Consider the following 21,910-nt stretch of genomic DNA (forward strand, 5'->3'; position numbering starts at 1 on the left):
GCACAAGGTTGACATACTAACACCATTAGCTCCCTGGTGCGGTTGAGATCTGAAATGTTCATTCAATATACTGATGTATGTCAGGCTAGCAGTCCTAGCCAGGAGTTTTGCTCTATCTTGTGTCCTCTGCCTTTCCTAGCATCTTCCTCACTACAGCTCCACATCTCCCTTCGATTTGCACTGACAGAGCTCTTTCTCCCTCTCTTCTCCCGCAGGGTTTAGTCGTGCTGCCCTGCCATTTGGCTTAGTACGGAGAGAGCTGTCTTGTGAGGGTTACCCCATCGATCTGCGGTGTCCAGGAAGTGATGTCATAATGATCGAAAGTGCCAACTATGGCCGAACAGATGACAAGATCTGCGACGCCGACCCCTTCCAGATGGAGAACATCAACTGCTATCTTCCAGACGCCTACAAGATCATGTCACAAAGGTAAAACTGCTGACATCTCTGTGCAGTGCCAAAAAAAAAATATTTCAAAATCGAGGATCTGGCAAAGTTACAGGACCCTTAGAACATTATTGACAGGGCACAGTAACAGCTCCATTGTTCTGGAGCACTGTTGACCCTTTTATTTTTTTCTGGTTGCCCCTGTCGGCATCCATTTTTCCTTTAAAAAAAAGAAAAAAAAAAAAGAAATCCTCTGCATTCCTTGTGTTTGAAGTAAAAATCTTCCACCGAGGGGAAAAAAACAAGCTCACCGTTTGGATCAATTTGCTCGATCGAAAATAGCAAAATTAAATGTAAGCGTGAGATAAAAAAAAAGAAAAGGGTAACAGTAGCATGTCAGCATCAATAACCCACAAGACATTAACGCACCAATACTTAGACTGCTAATCCTGAACAAAAGAAAATTAGAAACTTCATCAGGACTTCGGAGGTGAACAGAGAGCAGATTAACAAACAAAACAACAACCAGAGCCAAAAAGTACAACAAATTCACATCACAAATCAACTTTTCGACAGCGTTCTCAAAAACAAAACTGTTCTTTCCTTTTTCATTTGACACCACTGACAAACTGCTGATCCGATCCGGCTTGCAGGAGGTAATTCCTCTGTCCATTGTAATTTCAGCTGATATATACATTACGTTGCAAATGTGCGATCTAGATTAAGTATGCCAACATCAGTCGATCAGTGTTAGCTTTATTTGCCGTATTAGTGAGGCTGAGCTACTTGCTCTTAGCAAAATCCTTTTAATGTGCTCCTTTGTGTGCATGCGTGTGACACAAAGCAGTACAAGGATAAAGAACAAAATATATGTAACAAATTGCTCAGGTTCGACTACAATATTGAAGTAGTGCGTACATATGACAACATTAATGATACTAATAGCAGTATTAATAATACTAATACTTATAATGAGTACTTTCTAATTGGATACTTTAAGTACATTGATAAGATGTCTGGACATTGATGCATGTAAAAAGTTGATTGCAGGACATTTAATTGTCATATGGTATGACTACTTCCGTGAATGTTCTGGATACTTCCTCCACTACTGGTATTTCCTTAACTTCAACAAACTGATCTTCTGTATTGGCTCTTTGGTAAATTCTGTTGATAAGATTAAAGCAGGCTGTTGGCAGGATTGACTCAAAGATGCTCCATATTTCCTAAATTCCCTCTGATTGACAGTGCTCCTTTTGGCACCTAATGTTGTTTTAGTTTTAGTCTTTTGACAAAAATGTGTATTCATTTTTTGTTTATCTGCTAGTTTTAACAACAAACATGAGACATTTGGGTTTAACTTTTACATTTATAATTTATATATTTCCCAAGTATTTGACTCTGTCGCTGTCGCCATCTTTGTGTACAATTACCATAGTCACTTGTTTTATTTTCATGTACTACAAGGTTACTGTTAAAAGGCTCAGTATCCCTCTCCTCAGCAGTGATACAACAGACTCTCCTTAAGGAAATCACATTAACATTATCATTTCCAGACTGACTGTTTCATGTCACAATGGTAAAAGAAAATTTGTAGAAGAGTTCAGTTCATAAATCTGTTTCTTCCAAGAACCGTCTGATAACATTACTGACGGAAACATAATGTAATAATGTAAGGTGCCCCTTATTTACAGCAGTCCAATAAGTCAAACAGATAAACCTATAGTGAATAAAACAAACGTGTAACTGGAGTATCTGTGATTCCACATAAACTGCTGGTCACTGAAGAAGACTTTGCATTAAAACAGTGTTTACTTTATCAGTACATTTCTCCATAATTTTCATTTAGTTTTTATTTGTTGACAACAACAAAAAAATCTAAAACATTTCTTTGTTCTCATCTTGAAATATTTAATTTTGTTCACTTCTATTGTTAAAAATAGGCTGTCAATGTATATTTTCTACCATAGTTTTTGTAGATGAAAATAACACTGCTGATTGATCACTGACTGTACAGATGTCCCGCATTTCAAAGCTACTGTCCCTCCGGCTATCACTGACACGGAAAGACAAACCAACGGAGGTGCATGCACTTGCACACAAGCATGCAAACTCAGTAGGGTTCCTCCAAGAAACACTGTATACATGAGACTTAATACATGAGGCCAGTTGTCACATAGGGGATGCCATCGGAGCCAAAGTGCACAGGATGGAATGACATATGACTGCCACAGAGAGAGATATTGGACGGTATGAGACCGTCAGCAACTCTGGCGAGCCGCCGTGGGAAATAAAAAAATAATGAAATAAAACAGTCGAGCCCTTGTATTCAGGGGGTTTATTGTCACGTCCTATTTGATGAAGTCAGATAGCTGACTCACATTGTCTGTCTTGAAAGGCTACAGCCCGCCTGCTCCCTGCTTGTGGCCCTGTGTATTACGCTGCCCTCAGCCTCGCTCACACAAAAACAGCCCACTGAAGCACAAATACTAACCCAGCAGGAGCCTGACAACAAATCCCAAACAGTCTCTTCGAAACGCTCTCCGCCAGTGTCTCAGTGACTCGGGTTCATTCCTAATATGCATATCCTGAGAGTGCCAGAGTCCGTAGTTCAGATGTTATTTTAAATGCATTTTTAGTATTCCGATGTCGGTGCTGAGCTATTATACTCAGAGCAGAGAGGAATCTGTGCACTTTAAGAGAAATATGTGACATAAGAGGTCTCTCTGGTACACGAGTTCAAAAAAGAACCTCACAAGAGTTTGCATCTGATAGTGCATGAAGAAGTAAAAAAAAATAAAAAACAAGCAATGAAAAAAAAACCTGAAAGCCTATATTTGCATAATGTGCCATATGTAGATTGTTTTCGTCATTGTGCAGGCTCCAGTGAGATATCACTATGGAAATGTGAGCGCACATTAATTCATTATTATTTAAGTGAGTAAGAGTCATAGATTTTATTTCTTAAATTCTTAATCGAGTCATGAATCGAGTCCTGAAAGTAGATTCCATGACAGCTTGACAAATGCCCAGGATTGCACATGGACCTAATCAGTGATCCTTTGTCTCGTGTCTGTTCATTTACAGGAATAAACTAAAATAGGAAGCAAATGTAATGAAAGAATGTCCCCGGTGTCAGAATTAATCATCCTCAAATGAGAAATGTGGTGATTTTTTTTTTTGCCTATTTGGAATTCAGAGTTTGTCTCATTGTTGTGAGGACTGAGCCCGTCACTTCACCACAAGTCCAAACTGTGGTCCGTCCTCCGGCTCCTGCAGAGGCAGCTGAGATTTTCCTTATGTGGAACAATCCACTGCACACACTGTATATGGAAAAAAATGAATGTATTTGTTACTATACAGCGTCCATCAATCAAAGGATTGAAGAGCCAAAAATATTTGTCGCCATAATTGCTCTGGTCTACTAATTTAAGTGTGTGGGAAACATCACATTAGCACTTGCATGAAAAACTGTGTTCACTTTTAAACATCTGAAATTGATGTGGCCCTGAAGTGTGGAGAATTGGATTGAGGCTTCACTGAGTTTGATAGATCCTGTTGGCACTCCAAGTTGTTTTTATATCTAGCTGGCATATTATATTCATGAGCACAATGATTTTATGAAAATAGCCTTAGGACTGTTGTGGCTCAATTAGAACATTCAGCTGCAAGCAATTAGTCGACTCAAGTAGGTAATAATCTGCACAGGAATTTTTCACGTGGACACCTCCCCAGCAGATGTGAAACTATATGGCAGTACAGTTTGAAATAATTAATTAATTGATACTAATAATCAGTGACGTGATTTCTATTTCTTTTTAGGATTTTTGTTTCTAATAATTCCGTTTCCTCGTCTGCGCTGATGATAATGATAATTACGGCAAACACATTCTCACCCCACAGATAACATCCACAAAATTAAAACTGTCATTTGAGTGTATTTAAATAGTATTCTGTAATGCATTTAGTTATGCATGCGCTCACCATCTGCTGCATGGTTGGCATTTATTTAAGTCTTATCCCAGTAGGAAGCGTAGCTAAAACGAAAGTGACTTGGACTCACAATTTTTTACTAAAAATGACATATTGAGATATACAATATGAATAAGTGGCTTCCATCTATTGATTATTCTTTGACTAATGAGCTTCATTGTGAGTATTCAATAACAAGGTCATTGATTGCTGTAACGTAACATGGTTGGTTCCTGCCATGCCGGTGGATCATGGGTTTTCTAAGGAGAGTATCATTGACGAGAGTGATCAATGCAGATAGCTCTCTAACACAGAAGATTAAATTAATCAGCGGGATTACTGGACGACCACGAGTTAGACTGAGTTGAGTCGTTAATAATTATCATGGAAATTATTATTACCAGCCAACTTTTTTTTTATTTTTTTTAAATGATCTGTTTTTTGATGACATATTAACAGCTTGAGTGCGACCGATTTTTACAAACATTATGATGTTCATTAGGGAGATTACAGCAGCTTTGTTGTGTTAAAATGAGTAGTATTAGCATGTAATCAGCTGTATCCTCCAAGTTCTTGTCAATAGATGCGAGACAGTTCTGGAGACTAAATGATGCTACTTACACTATTTATATCAGTGACAGGTCTGCTTGCAAGGCTCTCCGAGGAGCTGCATTGTTGCCGGCTGACAGCACACCGCCTTGTTCTTCTTCTCTGTACATACGGTGTTTGTGTTTATTTAAAGCACAGCGGATTAAGATTTCATAAAGATCCAGATTCAGCCGGGGCGTTTCAGAGGGGTGTGCAAAAGTTCATGAGGCATGAAACTGCTCTCTAACCAATTGGTGATGATGATACTAAATACAAAATAAAATGTATGAACAGTCAGCAGTGATTCTCATCAACCAAACAACTGCTTATACTAGAATTAAATTCCATTAAATGTTAGAGAAGTAGATTCACCAACACACACGTTACATCATGTAAAATTATTGTGGCAGTAATATATTGTGTGCACCTTTTTTGTGTTTTCTATGCTGCTGTGACGACTAAATTTCCCCACTGTGGGATTAATAATATCTAAATCTAATCTAATCAAATTTTTTTTTTTTACTGTAATCTTCAGTCAGATTTTGCCGTTATCATTATCTGAATGTATTAGACAATTTTGCTCAATGAAGCAAACTGATTGTTTTAGGGCAGTTTTTTTTTTTATTTTTTTTTTTATTTTTTTTATTAATCATTATTATTATAAATGTGACCCTGTATATTGATTTTTGTTGTATTTAATTTCATGAATTAACCAGTTAGGGTCAGGGTAATTTGATCCATAAACAGGGTGAGTTTCCAGAAAATGCACGATATCATGATGCGTAGTCACATTCATACTGCAATATAAAATCATAAATACCAATGTAAGAACTTTTCTCCGTATTACCCACTCTTGTTAGTATTAATAGTATCAATAATCTGTGACATGCAGTTTTCTTCAACAAAGTTTTTTTTAAATATACCTTTTATAATTTACAATCTGTAAATAATATTGTTAAAACCTGTGCAGTGCCTGGATTTTCAGATAAATTCTCTACAAACTTGCTCTGAAGTATCACAGTCTGTTTGTGTTAAAAAAAAAAAAAAAAAAAAAAAAAAAAAAAAGGTCACAAACTGTTTTGACAAAAATGTGACATTGAATGAAAGAGGATTACATTTGATATTTCTGACTTGGATTTACAGAAAAATAACCTTTTCCTGCACAAAGTGATCTGAATGAACTGTCAAATATAAAATAGAGAATATTTGTTTGAATAAGAATCATCCCTTCCAAGCCAGTATTTCCGGTAGCTGTTGAAGCTTTGACTCTGTGTGGAGAGATCTCCATGTGATGTGGGTTTTTTTTCAGTTTTTTTGAAAACTCATCATGCTTGAGAGTGAGCAGCCTTTTTATTGTATTGAAATGTGGAGTCTGAGTCGATCACTTCAAGACATTAACATTGTTGTTTTTAAATCCATTCCCGTGCAGCTTTGTCTTCATGCTTGGGTGTTCAAGCTCTGCGTTGTGTCGTTTTGGAAAGGTCACATTTCGACCAGCAGAAGGTCACAGTAGTATTTCCATTGACTTTTGTGGCACAATGATATACCTTTTCTGGTTTAAAAATCAATAGGCGAGATGGACGGATGCGAGTCAGACAGCCTTCCCCCTAACTCCTTCAAGAGCCTGGAATCCCCCCGTGGAGCACCATTGGCAGCTCCAGTAAATATAGCATGAACACAAGCATATGACAGTAATTACAAGTTTCTGGGATGTCATACCCAGTTATTGGGTCAGACCTTAAGTTGAAAGCAGGATGCTAATGGTTAATTTCTAACGACCTATTTCCTGAAACAATATTGGGCCACCCCCTTAGAAAATGGTCCAAATATACTGATACTGGAAGTGATTACTTATAAAGTGTGTGTGTGTGTGTGTGTGTGTGTGTGTGTGTGTGTGTGTGTGTGTGTGTGTGTATATACGTGTGGTGTGTGTGTGTGTGTGCGTGTGTGTGTGTGTATATACGTGTGGTGTGTGTGTGTGTACGTGTATGTGCGTGTGTGTGTGTGTGTGTGTGTGTGTGTGTGTGTAGAGGATGTGTGTGTGCGTGTGTGTGTGTGTGTGTGTGTGTGTGTGTGTGTAGAGGATGTGTGTGTGTGTGTGTTGTGTCCTGTTTGCAACAGATTGTTTCTTTTGCTGCCATTTCGTGGCCCTGGAAATGATTTAATTTTTCAGTGGCCTCTCTGCTATCAACAGGCTTGCCTCTTGAGAGAGATGTCTGCCTTGATAATTGTGCCATGAACCTCATCAGCATTTCAGATGAAATGGAGCTAGACGGGTCACTTTGAGTTTAAGAGACGCTAATTTGATTGAAATTCAAACTGGGAGCACTAGGAAGTAGATTGTGCCTTTTTCTGTAATGTGCTCCCCTCACTCATGTCACTTCTCTCCTCCAGTTAGACAGCGATTGTTTTCTCTTCTGCTGCTATTTTTTATATTGCGAATTACAAATGGCTGCTTAGGCTTGCCGAGTGTTGAGGGATAGAAAATTGAGAAGTGGCAAAACAATCCAGGATTCCACAATTACGGGGCATTGTACCCTTTGTGTAAACTGCACAGGTTACATGATGTTTCACGAGAAACTTCAAATGGGTTTAAACCACCAGTAACCTCAGTAACTTCACAGGTTCAGTTTGGAAGCTTTGAATTCAAGGATTTAAATCTATTTACAAATATTGTTTGTTTTAACATGAATATATATGAAATAATTCTATACTTAACATGCGAACTAGAGATTAAGATGTTTGAACTGTGAAGCTAATGTTCTTTGCATTAAAAACAATCAAGTTTTAACCATGTTACATTTCATGTAGCAAAATAAGCCATCCCATGCCTCAGCATTTCCAGCTTTTTGGAACGGCAGTGACAGACTGACAGTCTCAAAAACATGGATTCAGGCAGGCAGAGTTTCATACATCACAAACCTAAAGAACCAATGCCATTAAGTTGCAGGGTTGGGCTTTCCGTAACATCAGGCTGCAGGCGAGTGGCAGATGGGTGGGTGGAGATAGAGGTGGGAACTATTTCCATTTTCATCGCAAGTATTAAATGAAGGCAACGGTGTCAAATTACATCTACGCCATTTTTAGACACAGGGGAATGAATTGATGATGATTTATTTGATGCAAGGACAGGAACTTTAAACAAGTGTAACCAAGCTCTCAAAACACTATTTTTTTTTATTTCCCTCACACGTATCCTGGAATTTCTGTTGTGCAATTTTTTTGTTATTCATTGGCTGATTTATTTTGATATTAAATTGATGATTCGCGAATTGATTTAAGATACAATTTTTTTTTTAAAAAAAACAGTATAGCAGCTGACTGAATTATGACCTTAGAGTTGCGGCTTGACTAAAAAAGCTGAACTGATTAAAATGACATTGTATCAGTTGAGAGATGGATTTGTGAAAAACATCTGAAATACAGTTCTACAGTATTTAAGCCAAAGAAACACTTTTTACTATATTTGATAGAAATGCTGCACAGTTTGTAATTTTCTGACTTGAGGCAATTTATTATTAAATTAGCACATTATCTTCATGTCCAATTATTCCTCTGACATGCTTTATGATAGCGGTGGAAAAGGTTAAATTGCATGTGGATACATGGTATCAGGAGTGCCATCAGTTACACCTTGTTGGCATCTTATTGCACACCATCCCACTATCAGCAGGGAGTACTCATTTTTAAAAGAGATTTGCATCAAATCCAAGCAACATTTTCTATGACACTCTAATTGTACTGATGTGTGCCGCTCTCAAAAGGTCAGAGATGTGAGGGGATTACATTTGGAATACTTCAGAGTGATTACCAGGCCGGTGGGAGAAATGGAGGCAATCAAAGCAGAATGAAGCTCCATGTTGCACTTATTTTAAGGAAAGAATTGTGTTACTTTTATTTTTGTCATTTTGGTACTATTTAGATCATTTTATTTTTCTAAATATTATCAGATTCTTTTTCTCTATTTTTTGATAATTAAAAATTTCTAAATAATTGTAGACATAGCTCCATCTATTTGCTGTAAAGCTTTTTGATTTTAGCCTATGACCCCTTGTCCTATGTACCAGGTCATACTAAGAGTTCAGAGTACTGTTCAATGTTTCATTGTATTATTTAATTTTTTTTATTTTCTATCAGGTCTTAACAGGCCAGGATTTGGTTAAAGCATGGATCTTTTAGACATATTTCCACCCAAAGAATGTGAACACACCTCTTTTCATTCAGATGAATTTGTATACTTTTCTTGATAAGAACTAAAACAGACACATCACCAAACAATTAGATAATACACCTGCTGAATAAAGCTCCAACTTTCTTGCCTCAAAATTACTTTATATCAAGCTCCTTTTCCACAAATTATTCTTTCTCTTGCATTACAAGTTAAATAAATGGGTTATCTTTCCACTTTTGCTTCAGTGAAATCCAGTTAAGCAATCAAGGTATTTATAGAAGAAGAATGTTTCACTCTGGAGGAAAGTGGAGAAAAGCTTCCTTTGACTTAATATTCATTATGTACATGATTAATTACTTCATAGCCTCAGACTATCAAAAGATAGTCAGATATATCATATTTTACATGTATTTAATTAGTGTGCACTTTGAGACCTGTGCCCTGGCAAACCCCAATTCTGAACTTTTTATGGGAGGAATTTCAATTACATGCTCTCTTTCAAAATGAGGGCTAAGACTATGCATAGAAGAAGTCATTTGGGCTTTTTCAATTGGTCTCAGGAGATGCCCGAGGTTTCACAGATGAGATGGGAATCAGAGTCACAATCCCATAGATCAGGGCCCCCCTGCTCCACTGCTCTAAAATTAGGGCAATATATCAGAAGCAGCTATCAACACTTATGTCAACATTGTTTCAAAAGAAATATGAGGGGTTTTTTAGTGCTTATGTACTGTTGTTTAATACATTTGCCTGAGTAATGGTGGCAGGTCTGTGTCTCATTAGTGTCACAAATTTTATTTTTGATGTCATTCTCTTTCATATGCCTAATATAAACGAGACATTCATTTCCCAGTCTCATTGGAATCTGGTAGATAAAGCACCGTAATTTATATTGCTCCTGCATGATATGCTTATGCATGAGCAAAGGAGACAGAATCATCAAAGTGACCATATAATATATGGAAAGTGCTGCAGATTCATGAAATATTGCCCACAAAAGCAAGCAGCATATTATGGTCCCAGCATGAGGCGCATGTTTTTAATTCCAAAACAGTAAATTAATTTCCATAAGAACAACTACAATACGCTGATATTTTCATCTGTTATCACACGTGGAGGTCATTATTAAAGGGAAATGCCCCTTGAGATCTCCACTAAACACTGATGCACAGTCTGATATGCATGCAAATATCTGTGTATGCTGTGTGATACGAGGTGGTGTTTACGAAAAGAAAAGAAACTCTCTTGTTTCTTTTGGTAAAATTAGGAAAGTGAACGCTTTTACCGATTGTTAGAAATAGCGTAGGAGGAACAGGGACATGCACTGCTTATGTACTTTTGTGAAGAAAAAAAAAAATGTGTGTGACTGTGTTCCCTGCTGTTATTGTGATTTTGTGCATTTTTCATCAGAACACAGCAGCAATATAAGTTTCTGGATTCTGGGTTTTGGCTGTAAACCACAACATCCTGCATACATTCATGATATTCAGCTAAGACATGGTTGTTTTTATTCCAAAACCAAAACAGCAGCAATTTCCAGCCCCCTGCGTCCGTTCATAGCTGTGCACCTCAACGGCAACCAACCCTACCCTGTTCCGCTGCACTACCTAATATTATATTAATGACATTTGAGCACAGAGCAGTGATTACTTCTGCAGCCCCAAAAACAAAGGCAAAGCCCAAAGCACAACACAATGCAACCAGTAATACATTTTCCAATGATCTGCTGTAAATGGGCACACTGGTCTGTGATAAGAAGAAACAAATATTATCTCTGGGCCCTGCTAAATCAGCAGAACAGAGTTATTGATCGGGCTCCTCACATAGCCAATAGAATTTTAAGTCCCCTTGGTAGCAAAGACGGCTTGCTCCGGGTATTGATGTCATTATCGTGATTTCAGTGCAGCAAGAGGGTGGTCACCTGCAACTCCCTGAACCTCAGAGCACAGCACAGGCTCATTTACAATGGCTGCTCTCCAGATGTTGATGGCAGAGACCGAAATTCACTTCTGACACTGCAAAAAGCTAGTGGAATGAAGAACAAAATGTCTATATATGAAATCAGATATTTTTTTTCATGAACAAGTAAAACTTCTAGTATAACCTGCATGTGATTTGTAATATCTATAAATATATCTATGAACAGATCATCTTAAATTGAATCTTGTAAAAGTGCACCATAATGAGACACATTTTGCAATACACTGAAAATGGTATTTATTTATTTAATTTTGAAAAATACCCTGATTGAATTTCTAAAATTTTTGAAGCTACAGAGATCATTAATGAGACCTTTGATGGCATTTTGGGGGCCTCGTCTAGCTGCTCAGCATGTAGACCAATTCAGAGCAGGAGCAAGCTCAAATCAATGTCAGGACATTGGAGTGAAACACACACAGGTTGTTCATCAGTATTGTTGGGGGGTAAATTCCAAGATCACATGAAGTCCCAATGCAGTCATTCTCCAATATGTATCAGGCTTCATCTGTTTCCTCTGACATTTGTTGTTATATTGATTCATGCTGTTTATGTACAAATAATTTGATGCCAGATTTCACTTTATTCACAGAGTTTTAATTGCAAGAGAGCAGTTATATGTTTAACAACCTGCACCGTAACATAATTGTGACTGGTTCCAGTACAAATATTTTTCTGGACGCCTCCCCTTGCCCTAAACGCCCAAACAGAAGTGCACACTCATGCGCACACACGTACGCACATTTAGCCTGTGCTGCTTACTTGTTCATTTGATGAAGAGCTTATTTGAGCAAGGTCATTGGACAAACAAAGAACAATCAAATCAAAAAATCCAAAGTGATGGGTATAAATAATAAACTTTTTATTATTATTTCTATTAAACACAGCCATCAAAATCATTTAAATTCTAGTTATGTTGTTACCGGGCTATTTTGACAATTTAATTGGATCAAAACTGGTAGGAACACATTTAAAGAACAGATTGTATGTCAGATTGATTTCTAAAACTCTGAATTTAATAAATTGTTGACCAGTTACTGACCAAACAGGTAATAATGTATTATGATAAGGAAAACTACCTCACGCAGAGGCTTTTTGGATTCTTTCATTGGCCTCACACACCTTCAGACAGATTATGCAATCTTCTGTAAAAGACATACAGAATAGTACAGAGCACAAAGGACCTCTTTTACACCATGAGACCCAATAGACCAGCGCTAAGTGAAAAGCAATGGAGTTGGCTGTGACTTTATTGCTAGTAGATTTAATAGGATTGTTACATCATGACACCAGTTCAGTATTCTTTTTGCCGTCTGTTGCTCCATTCACTTCTTTGTTGGGGAATTTTAATATTTCGAAGAGGCTGGCATTATGGTATTCAGGCACAAAAGTAATTATTTCTTCTCTGTTGTTTTTTTTCTTGTCAGATGCAACAATCGGACCCAGTGCATTGTGATCACGGGTTCAGACGTCTTCCCCGACCCCTGCCCAGGGACCTACAAGTACCTGGAGGTCCAGTATGAGTGTGTGCCCTACAGTAAGTAATACCCTTCTGTCATGAATTGAAAACCCTCCTCCACCTTTTACCCTCCTACCCATCCTTTTCTCTACCCTCAGTCTTTCTTCTGTGTCTTACCATATCCTGTCCCATTTCTTCCCTGCCTTGTCCAGATAGCCTGTTCTCTCCGTCTGCAACACCTTCCAGCAACCTTTTCCCTGTCTCTTCTTCCATCTGTCACACTATTAACTTTTCATGAAATATGACCTGTAAAACCCTTTAGTCCTCTTCTGCACTGCGCTTATTATTGATGTGCTCACCGTATTCCAGCGGATCGACGTGCCTGGTTATGAGGTAGCAGAGTAGAGGGAGGGCAGAGGAAGTTGTGCTCACTCTCTGTGATGGCAAGCGAGCGTTTCATTACTCAAGTCTTCTACAGAGAAGTCTATCAGGCAAAAAGCAAAGCTCACCTTGATGGCTTAATATACATTCACACAACAGGTGTTGAAATATGTTAACAGATGTTTCATTATGTAACAGAACAGAATGGCTCCACTCGTAAGTCAACAAGGTAATATTTCATCTAAAGAGATAGTGTTAACATTTTGTCTGTTCCTCTGATGGTAAAATATTCATTGCCATTCAGCTCCCAAACAATCTTTAGATTGCCCTTTGTATTAAAATTCCCCTTTGTCCTTTAAGCTGCCATGCTCATTTGCAATTTGTGAAGGAAATTCCCCCGTGTAACCTTTACGAACTGATTAATGACAAAGATTTAGATGAATTGCCAGAATCACTAATCAGGTGGAACTGAAATAATTAGAGTGGGAGTGATAGGGTGATAGTATTTGGCAGCTCTTGTAGTTTTAAATGAGTATTTTGTAGACTAAAGTCTTTAGATGGCGTTCAGGTTATGAATGAGTTGAAACAGGAAATTCACGCCCAAAATATAAATAATGCACAATTTTTCTGCAGCTCTTTCCATTCCTATTTAACACGTCTGTTCTACATTGCTCATTACCAGTATACCTGTCCAAGCTGCTCCCCTTAGTGTTGAATCAGAATGCATTAGTGAACATCATTAGATGGTGAAACTCATTACATCTTAAAGGTTAACCTCTCTGAGGCTTTGAGGACCTGTAATTAAAGATGGAATAAGCAATAATGGGTGTTTGAGTCCAACTTAGTGAGTGAAGACTAATCCTGTAGCTTTTACTTCCTAACTGCTTGTGTTGGTGCTTTTTTTTTTCTCTCTCTCTCTCTACTTGCCTTATAGTTAAGTAAAGTATTGATCCTATGTCTCGCTGTGTTACCTCAAACCTTAATAGTAGGATTAGCCTCAAGGTGCACTCATGTCCACCCGCTGTTATGATTGTCTTTTGCCATCGTCTTTTGCCTCAAGGAAACAGTCGAGACCGCTGTAGTGTGGGGAAAAACAAACTTCTGCCCAAGGACTCTCAAAGTCTAGCAAATAGAAATACGAACAGGTCCTCACTTCACTCTAAGCAGTTTCAAAACATGCATCTCTGTAGCCCCGTCTTTTTGCTTCTCAAGGTCCATGCCCAACCAGAATAGGACCAAGAACACAGAATGTTTCCTATCGCAACTGCCCTGGTAAGTGTTTAGTGTTCTCCCAGTCTGATTCAGCCCACACAAGCCCAGTCCAGCCTTTCCTGCTCAAGCCCTGACTGTGAACTGCGATAGATTTTGATTTATACACAAGTTCCCTGTTTTGTTGTTTCCCTCTTACCAATCCTCTGTCTCCTCTCCCCCGAAATATAATCCATATACGCCACATCATTTTGTACAATCAAGACTAATACAGAGATAAGCAAACATAGGGGAAGATTTACTGAGCTTTTCCACGCCAGAGCAAACTCTTAGCACAGTTTTCTAGTTTTCAGATGGAATAGATTATATGCCAAATACCAAGATTTGTGATTAAAAACATTGCAGTGGCCCAGGAGCTTAGGATCCCATGGATTTGTTGGGATACAAGACTTGAGAAGATGTTTTGCAAGAGAATGTATTAAATCCCCCATTAAGCTGATCAATGACGGGACCACAGACAGTGTCCTCATTTTTACCAGGAACTTACTGCTCCTCAAAATCTTTGTTTTCCTTTTTTTTTTTTTTTTTTTTTTTTGCCACCGACTGAATATGTTTAGTTCATTCCTTCTATTGTCTAAGCTTTTGCTTAGTCACACACACAATTTGGGATTTTTCACTTCCACGGTGCAAGTGGCCTTTTGCAACAAGTTGCCTACATTTCCAGCATTTCCATCCTTTTGGCTTTTTAATTTGGTTCTTGTCATGAACTGCCCTCATTAGTAACATTATCTTCATATTCCAGCCAAGGATGTAAATTTCGCCCTCACCTGGCACTGAGCCACCCTCTGAATTGGCTCCTGCTTGAATGGAGCAGCGATGTTTCTTTATTAAGACTGTTCTCAGCAAGCTATTTTGCAATTGTTTAAAAAAAGAAAAGAAAACAGTTGCCTCCCCTATTCTGCCTCGTAAAAGTGTCAAGTTGTGCCAGTGGGCATAAACAGGCCTGATTGCTAATATTTTCATTTTCATCACATGCTAATGCCAGTAAACGCTCAGCTCTATGTGACAGTGATGGCCAGATTATGAAAATGAGTGTTGGGTCCTTTTTGGTGTTTTTGTTTACCCCTCCTACTCCCACCCTTCCCCTTATTTATTTAATTTAGTTTATGTATTGCTTTAATTTAATTTAACACTGGAGCACTTAACTGTCTGCAGTTGACAGCAGACATCCATCTATATCAAGATGGAAGACCAGATTATTAACGGTGATTATTAATGGTCGTCACAATTGAATTAGTAGTAGTTCATAGAAAGTATGTAACATCTGCTGCAAGTTTAGGTTCTTGGGATTAATGTGGGCTGGGATGTGTCTCATGTTTGTTTTCATGTTGCTGTATAAAAACTGACTGACTCTCTTCCCTTCCCTGTGCAATCTGCAGGAAACCTCCTCGGCTATCTGACTCACTCTCTTCATCCACTGACCGATTTCTCATTACACTGATGGCTATTTTCTATTCTTACATTTCTACTAACGTCATCAGGTCTTCGGTCATTTGTTCTCCTTTTCTTTCCAGATTTCCTTCACGCTTTGTCTATCTGTCCTCTTTTCTGTTGTTTTGTGGCCGAGGCAGCTTCTGAGAACATTTGTTAATTTGTTTTTGCTTCTTATCCATATTTGATCTCTTAGTCAGGTGCAACACACTGGAATTTCTTCTGCAGAAAGGAGCACATTCATTTATGGATCCTTCTCTTGTTTCCAGTTGTATTTTTTGTGCCACTGAAGCCTCGGTCAGACTCAAAAGCTACTGACAGATTACGATTGTGACATGAACAGGAACTAATTGGAGCAAGAGGGTTGCAGGATTCAAAGAAAATAAATCAGATTTATGATGGCTCACATTACCCCATGTTGCAAACTGGCCCAAAATGTACATATTGATCCTTGCAGGCCTTCTGTGGGTTTTGAAGCCAGGAATCTGAGAAAGACGGACAAAAACCAATAGAAATGTAGATCTAGGGCAAAAAAATTGACGTATGCAGCCTGCGAGATTATCATCTCCACCAGTAGTCAGTTATTATATTATATTATTGAAAGAATAGATTTCAAAGTGATAACAGATAGCAGTGTGCCAGAATCAGGCCATATTAGTAATACTGACGTTTTATCTCCAAATTAGTTTCATGACAATTAAATAAAAGATATTAGCTTCAAAGTAGTTGATCATTCTTTTTTGTCATTCCGTTTTTTCTTAATTTTTTTGAACACATAGTTGTAAATATCAGTGAATTTATTTATCTCTAATGCCCAACTTTGTTGCCTCACACATCAATGTTCTAATCCAATCCCATAGTCTGACCCAGGCTTCAGACTAACCTGAGAAAAATGTATATTATCCTGTATTATGAATCAATGTAAACTTGTTGTGGTAGTTAGAAATAAGCTGTTGTTTTCCATGCAAAGCTAAAACATATGGCATTCTTTTTTTTTTTTTTACTTTTTAAGTCTTGTAATATGTTTTATTGGCCACTGACATCTCAGATTAATGGACTGGAAAAAGTTTTTTAGCACAGTAGCATTCAGAATGTCCTGTTTGAATGTGCCCGTGTTGGCTAATTTATGGCAGCTAAATCTACTCAGCAACTTATTTAAAGTCTTGTGGAATATACTGTATAATTAAATGCATTTTTCAGCAGTGAGTGCACAAAAGCTATAGTCATGTATTTTGTAACAATTGATAACCTACTTCACTGGGCCACAATTAGGTCATTTTTCTGTGTCTGTGGCTTCATCATTTTAAAAGTGGTAAAATAACCCAAATGTGTTTCAAAGAGACTTTTGTAGATATTAGACAGGTGTTACTGGATCATAAAATGACATCTTTATTGAATTAGGAACTTTTTTTTAAAAAATAATGCAACAATGTATGTAGTATCTATATATTACCTTTTTTTATTTATTTATTTTTATTTTTATTTTTTTTAAAGGAGAACAAATTAATACTTCTTTTTTTTTATTTTTTTTTTTTAAACAAAATTGAGCATGATTTGTGGTGGTGGGTGGATTAAAAGAGCCACAGTTTGGCTTTACTCTGGTTTTGGTTGGAAAGTCCAACCAGAGTAAAATTACCTGAAGCTACATAAATAAAATGTATGCCGTAAATCACATATCACTTCTGTAGTATTTAGAGGATAGGGCTAGAGTGCCGTTGAGTCTCAGAAAATGTACTCTTTAATCAATAATCACTTTTACAATATTTACAACTTATACCTGTTGCCCTATCAGAATTGTTTTGCTATTTATCAAGGCAAAGTTGAGACTGTCCTCCTCCAAAAGAAACATCCATCGGTCTTTTATGCTAGCAGCTTATTATGACCCACAGTTATGTTTTAAAGTTAAGCAACCTTTAGCGGTCGTATAAATAACAACAAAACAACAATCTGGTTTCCCGGAGAAGTGCAGATCCAGCTCGGATGATATCTATGTACTGTTTGTAAATGGAAATACATGTACATGGAAAACCATGTTAAGATGGAGGAGGTTTGGCTGAATGTTTAGATACAACAGCAGACATGAGTGGAGGAGACCGATGTGCACATCCTGTTTTGAACTATTCGGGGGTTTTTTAAACCATATTTACTGTTGCCATGACAGCAAAGGCTGCCTTTTTTTTTTTAAAAAGAGGTATTACCTTTATCGCCGAACACAGTTTGAGTCATCCTTTTAACCCAAACCATTATATTTCTCTGACCCTAATTAATTGTTTTTTGTGCCGAAACCTAACCAGAGGCGCTGAATAATAAAACACTCCTGTGTTTCATGTTTGAAGGTAGGAACAACCAAACTAATATGGTTGTATGGATTGGAAAATTTGAAATGAAATGTCCTTCACTTGTGGAGGCCAGACATTGAACTACAATGAACTTGCCATCGATGGTAGTACATATTCAATCCAAATAAAAAAATCGTATACAAATCCACCCACCACTCTGCTTTAAACCATTAATGACAGTTGGTGATGATCACAAACGTGATCAGACCCTTTTCTGTGTTCTAATCGAACCCTTTTTCTCAGACAGAACCTTGGCAGCTGTGTCATCTTTCTCACTAATTTCCTGCTTTATTAGGTGTACCCGTCTTTTTCCATGTCTCATAACATGTTTCTGCATATGTGATCGTAGCGATGACAGTTAATTCATATTAATCTCTTTTTTTCCCCTTGCACCCCTTTCATTCTCTCTTCCAACGCTTAAAATAGAAGTGGAGCAAAAAGGTAAATAACAGACACGATCCAAACCCTAGCTCCTTGTTTTGTGGCATCTGGTTGTAAATCTACCTATTTTCCCATGGTGGCCTCTACAAACGCATTGCAGACGTTATCGTCAGGCCCCCCCCCACCCCCAACTGTAATTTTGACGGCCAGTGTAGAGCTACAAGGGAAGCGAGGCTGGCCATAAAAAAGACAGCACACAAGCAGCCAAAAGATGTAAATGGGGGTGTATTGGCTGCAGTCCATAGGGTCTTCCTCCTCTCATTCTCTCTGGGTGCTTTTGCTACTCAGCAGAATCTCATATTGCCTGGCTTCCAAACCCTTTTCCATAGCATGCCATGGTAACAGTGTTTCTTGGCCCTCGTTTCAAGCTATTGCTTTCTTCTGTCCCTTTTCTGTCCAAGACCCCCCTTTTCTCCCCATTATTCTCACCTGAACACTTGCTGCTCTTTCCTCTGTTGATTCTTATGACTCCTATGCCTCAGAGCAACAACCAAAACACCTCAAGAGACCCTTACTGAAAGTAAAAAAAAAAAAATGTTTAATGGTTGTGATATTTGCACCACTTGGTAATGACAAGCTGCTCAGGTCTAGAAAAGGTGGTGTTACTGAGACACATCTAAGTACACACATTTTGCAGACTCCGCTGACTTCTGCTCTCTCATAACTTCTCCCGTCTGTTGCCAAGTGACTTTAGTTGGCTGCATTTTTTTTGTTTACAGGACCAATTGTTTTGTTAAGTTTTGTTTCTGTTCTGTTTCCCCTCATTTGTGTTCTACTCAACAGTACATGTCTATGAGGCCAATCTTCTTTTTGTTTCAGACTACTTTATATATTTAAACATTATGCTTAATAACTTTTCTATTTCTTTTTTTCTTTCTATGCACAAAACCAAAATCCTTATACTGCTTGTGAATATTGGCTATAGCTGTTAGTTGTGTTTTGGCCACTCGTTGATATGTGTTTGTACCCACTCCTATTGGACAACCTGTAAAACAAAGCGAAGACGTTAGAGATCATATCGGTATTCATTTTTTTTTTTTTTTTTTTTTCACATTTTAATCAGTGTCATTTTCTCATTCTACTCTTCTCCCACTACTAGTTTTTCTTTGTCCCGGGACTCTGAAAGCTGTTGGTGAGCCTTCCTTTCTATTTGAAGCGGAGCAACAAGCCGGTGCCTGGTGCAAAGACCCACTGCAAGCCGGTGACAAAGTCTACTTCATGCCTTGGACTCCATATAGGACAGACACTCTTATCGAATATTCCTCCCTGGATGACTTCCAAAATGCCCGGCAAACCATCACCTACAAGCTGCCTCACCGGGTGGATGGGACCGGATTTGTGGTCTACGACGGGGCCGTGTTTTTCAACAAGGAGCGTACCCGCAACATCGTGAAGTTTGACCTGCGGACTCGAATCAAAAGTGGCGAGGCCATCATCAATAACGCCAATTACCATGACACGTCGCCCTACAAGTGGGGAGGTAAAACAGACATTGACCTGGCGGTGGATGAGAACGGGCTGTGGGTGATCTACGCCACCGAGCAGAACAACGGCATGATGGTAATCAGCCAGTTAAACCCCTACACGCTGCGATTCGAGGCTACCTGGGACACGGCCTACGATAAGCGCTCAGCCTCCAATGCCTTCATGGTTTGTGGAGTACTGTATGTTGTCCGCTCCACCTATGAAGACAATGAAAGTGAGGTCAGCAAGAGCCTGATCGATTACATTTACAATACCAAACAGAACCGTGGGGAATACGTTGATATCCACTTTCCCAACCAGTACCAGTACATCGCAGCTGTGGATTATAATCCGCGAGACAATCAGCTCTATGTGTGGAATAACTTTTATATCCTGAGGTACAATCTGGAGTTTGGCCCACCTGATCCAGCACATGGTAAGAACCCATTGCCCCAATAATTTCTTATTTGCAGACAATATATATTTGCAGACAATAATGTTAAATTGCATTGCTAAGATTGTGATTTTAGTTGCTGTCAAGTGCACTTTGATATTCCTTTGGTATTTCCCATCTACGTGTCAAGTGTCACAGCTGACTGATTTTTAATTTAGAATCTAATATGTGCTAGATATGTTACAGGAAGGTTTAGAGTGCAGGAAAGCATCTCTAGGGTGGTGCTGGGGGGGGGGGGGGGTGAAGTGAGCGGGACTCTGTGGTAAACAACACCTCGAAGCCAGTTACCATATCATAAGGGATCAGTATCTTGGGGATTTGGGGAGGTTTACCATCCGGGCGTTCCCTGAGTCCTTGGTGCTAAGGCTCCAGGGATCCCTGCTAGCATATTCCTTTTTTTTTAGAGCGAGACAGATATACTCTTACCTCTGGAAATATACATGCCCGGACAGGTGCAAAGTCTGGCCTGGGGCAAGGTTAGATCATTCCCCCAGTGATGCTGAAACTCCAAATCTCCATCAACCCTTAAAAAGAGGGTGGAAAAAATGCGCTCTGTACCCCGAGTGTAAGGATTCAAGATTCTTCCTAAGAGAGAAGGAGATGGAAGACACAAGGAAGAAGGATCACTCATCCAGAGTCACATCAGCCGTGTATGTTTTTAATTTGGCTGTCAAGAGCTGAGCGGAGGCTAGCCTGGGCATGTGATAGTCCTTACATTGAGAATATAATAACAGTAATTATCCTAATCCCCTCCACACCCAGAGTCCTAAATCCACGTAATGCTCAAAGCAGCCAGTGATGAGCCAAAGAGGTCAGACAACTTTTCCACAGATTATCCAAGAGCTCAATATTTATTAATGTGTTCTCTCCTCCACTTTGGTATTGATAGGACGTGGGCCAGGGTGGCTAAATTGAGTTCAGCGAGTGGAACAGTCTGGTCAGACTAAGAAAGTGCTTTACTGTGACAAAGAATGTAGTCCAGGTCTGAAAGCAGAGGTAATATGCAAAAGCTTTACAGAATAGAATACAGCAACAATCACACAAGGAACAAGATAAGAAGTGTCTTCTCTCTATATTTTAACCTCTGAATAACATGTTTAAAGTGTTGCCACTGCAAATAAGACAGATAACAAGGCAGTTTTAGTTAAATATTTGAATATGACAAGTAAATTTAGCGCACTCGAAGAATAAGCCACAGTCAAAATGTCTTTTTTTTTTTTTTTAACTTTCGTCATGCCCCCAAATTATTTCACACAATCACAGGAAGAAATAGGAAATTAGCTGATTTTAACCAGTGCCTTAAATTTGTTAAACATGTTTTTTCATGCCCCTATGTGTTTACAAACAGTAAACTGATTATGAAACAGCTGAGCAACAGCCTTTATTTTGCAGCACAGCTGATATAGACTCTTAGAATAAGCTGTGTATAAACAGGGTGCACGCTCAATTGATTTATTCATTTTTTTGAATGGACACTGATTACCAGTAGCAAAATCAGCGACTTTAAAAGGATATGCCCTGAAATAAGACTACATTCCTGTTATTTGTGTACGTTGTGCCGGTGTGTATAAGAAACA

The 21,910-nt window shown here is 38.5% G+C and overlaps 1 protein-coding gene across 33 annotated transcripts in view; it reads left to right on the forward strand.

Moving 5' to 3' along the window:
• adgrl2a (adhesion G protein-coupled receptor L2a) overlaps positions 1 to 21,910 on the forward strand; it is a 96,661-nt gene that overhangs the window by 39,496 nt on the left and 35,255 nt on the right. For 25 of the 33 annotated variants that reach the window (XM_069153510.1, XM_069153512.1, XM_069153513.1 and 22 more), the window contains exons 3-6: positions 216 to 429; positions 12,523 to 12,632; positions 18,401 to 18,415; positions 19,515 to 20,315. In XM_069153510.1, the coding sequence (XP_069009611.1) occupies positions 216 to 429; positions 12,523 to 12,632; positions 18,401 to 18,415; positions 19,515 to 20,315 (1,140 nt within the window). The remainder of the gene's footprint in view (positions 1 to 215; positions 430 to 12,522; positions 12,633 to 18,400; positions 18,416 to 19,514; positions 20,316 to 21,910) is intronic. The other 8 variants (XM_069153519.1, XM_069153486.1, XM_069153500.1 and 5 more) reach the window with 1 other exon arrangement.

The sequence above is a fragment of the Embiotoca jacksoni genome, unplaced genomic scaffold (genome assembly GCF_022577435.1).
Source record: "Embiotoca jacksoni isolate LCO1_2020_lvr unplaced genomic scaffold, fEmbJac1.0.p SCAF_19, whole genome shotgun sequence".
NCBI classification, from domain to species: Eukaryota; Metazoa; Chordata; class Actinopteri; family Embiotocidae; genus Embiotoca; species Embiotoca jacksoni.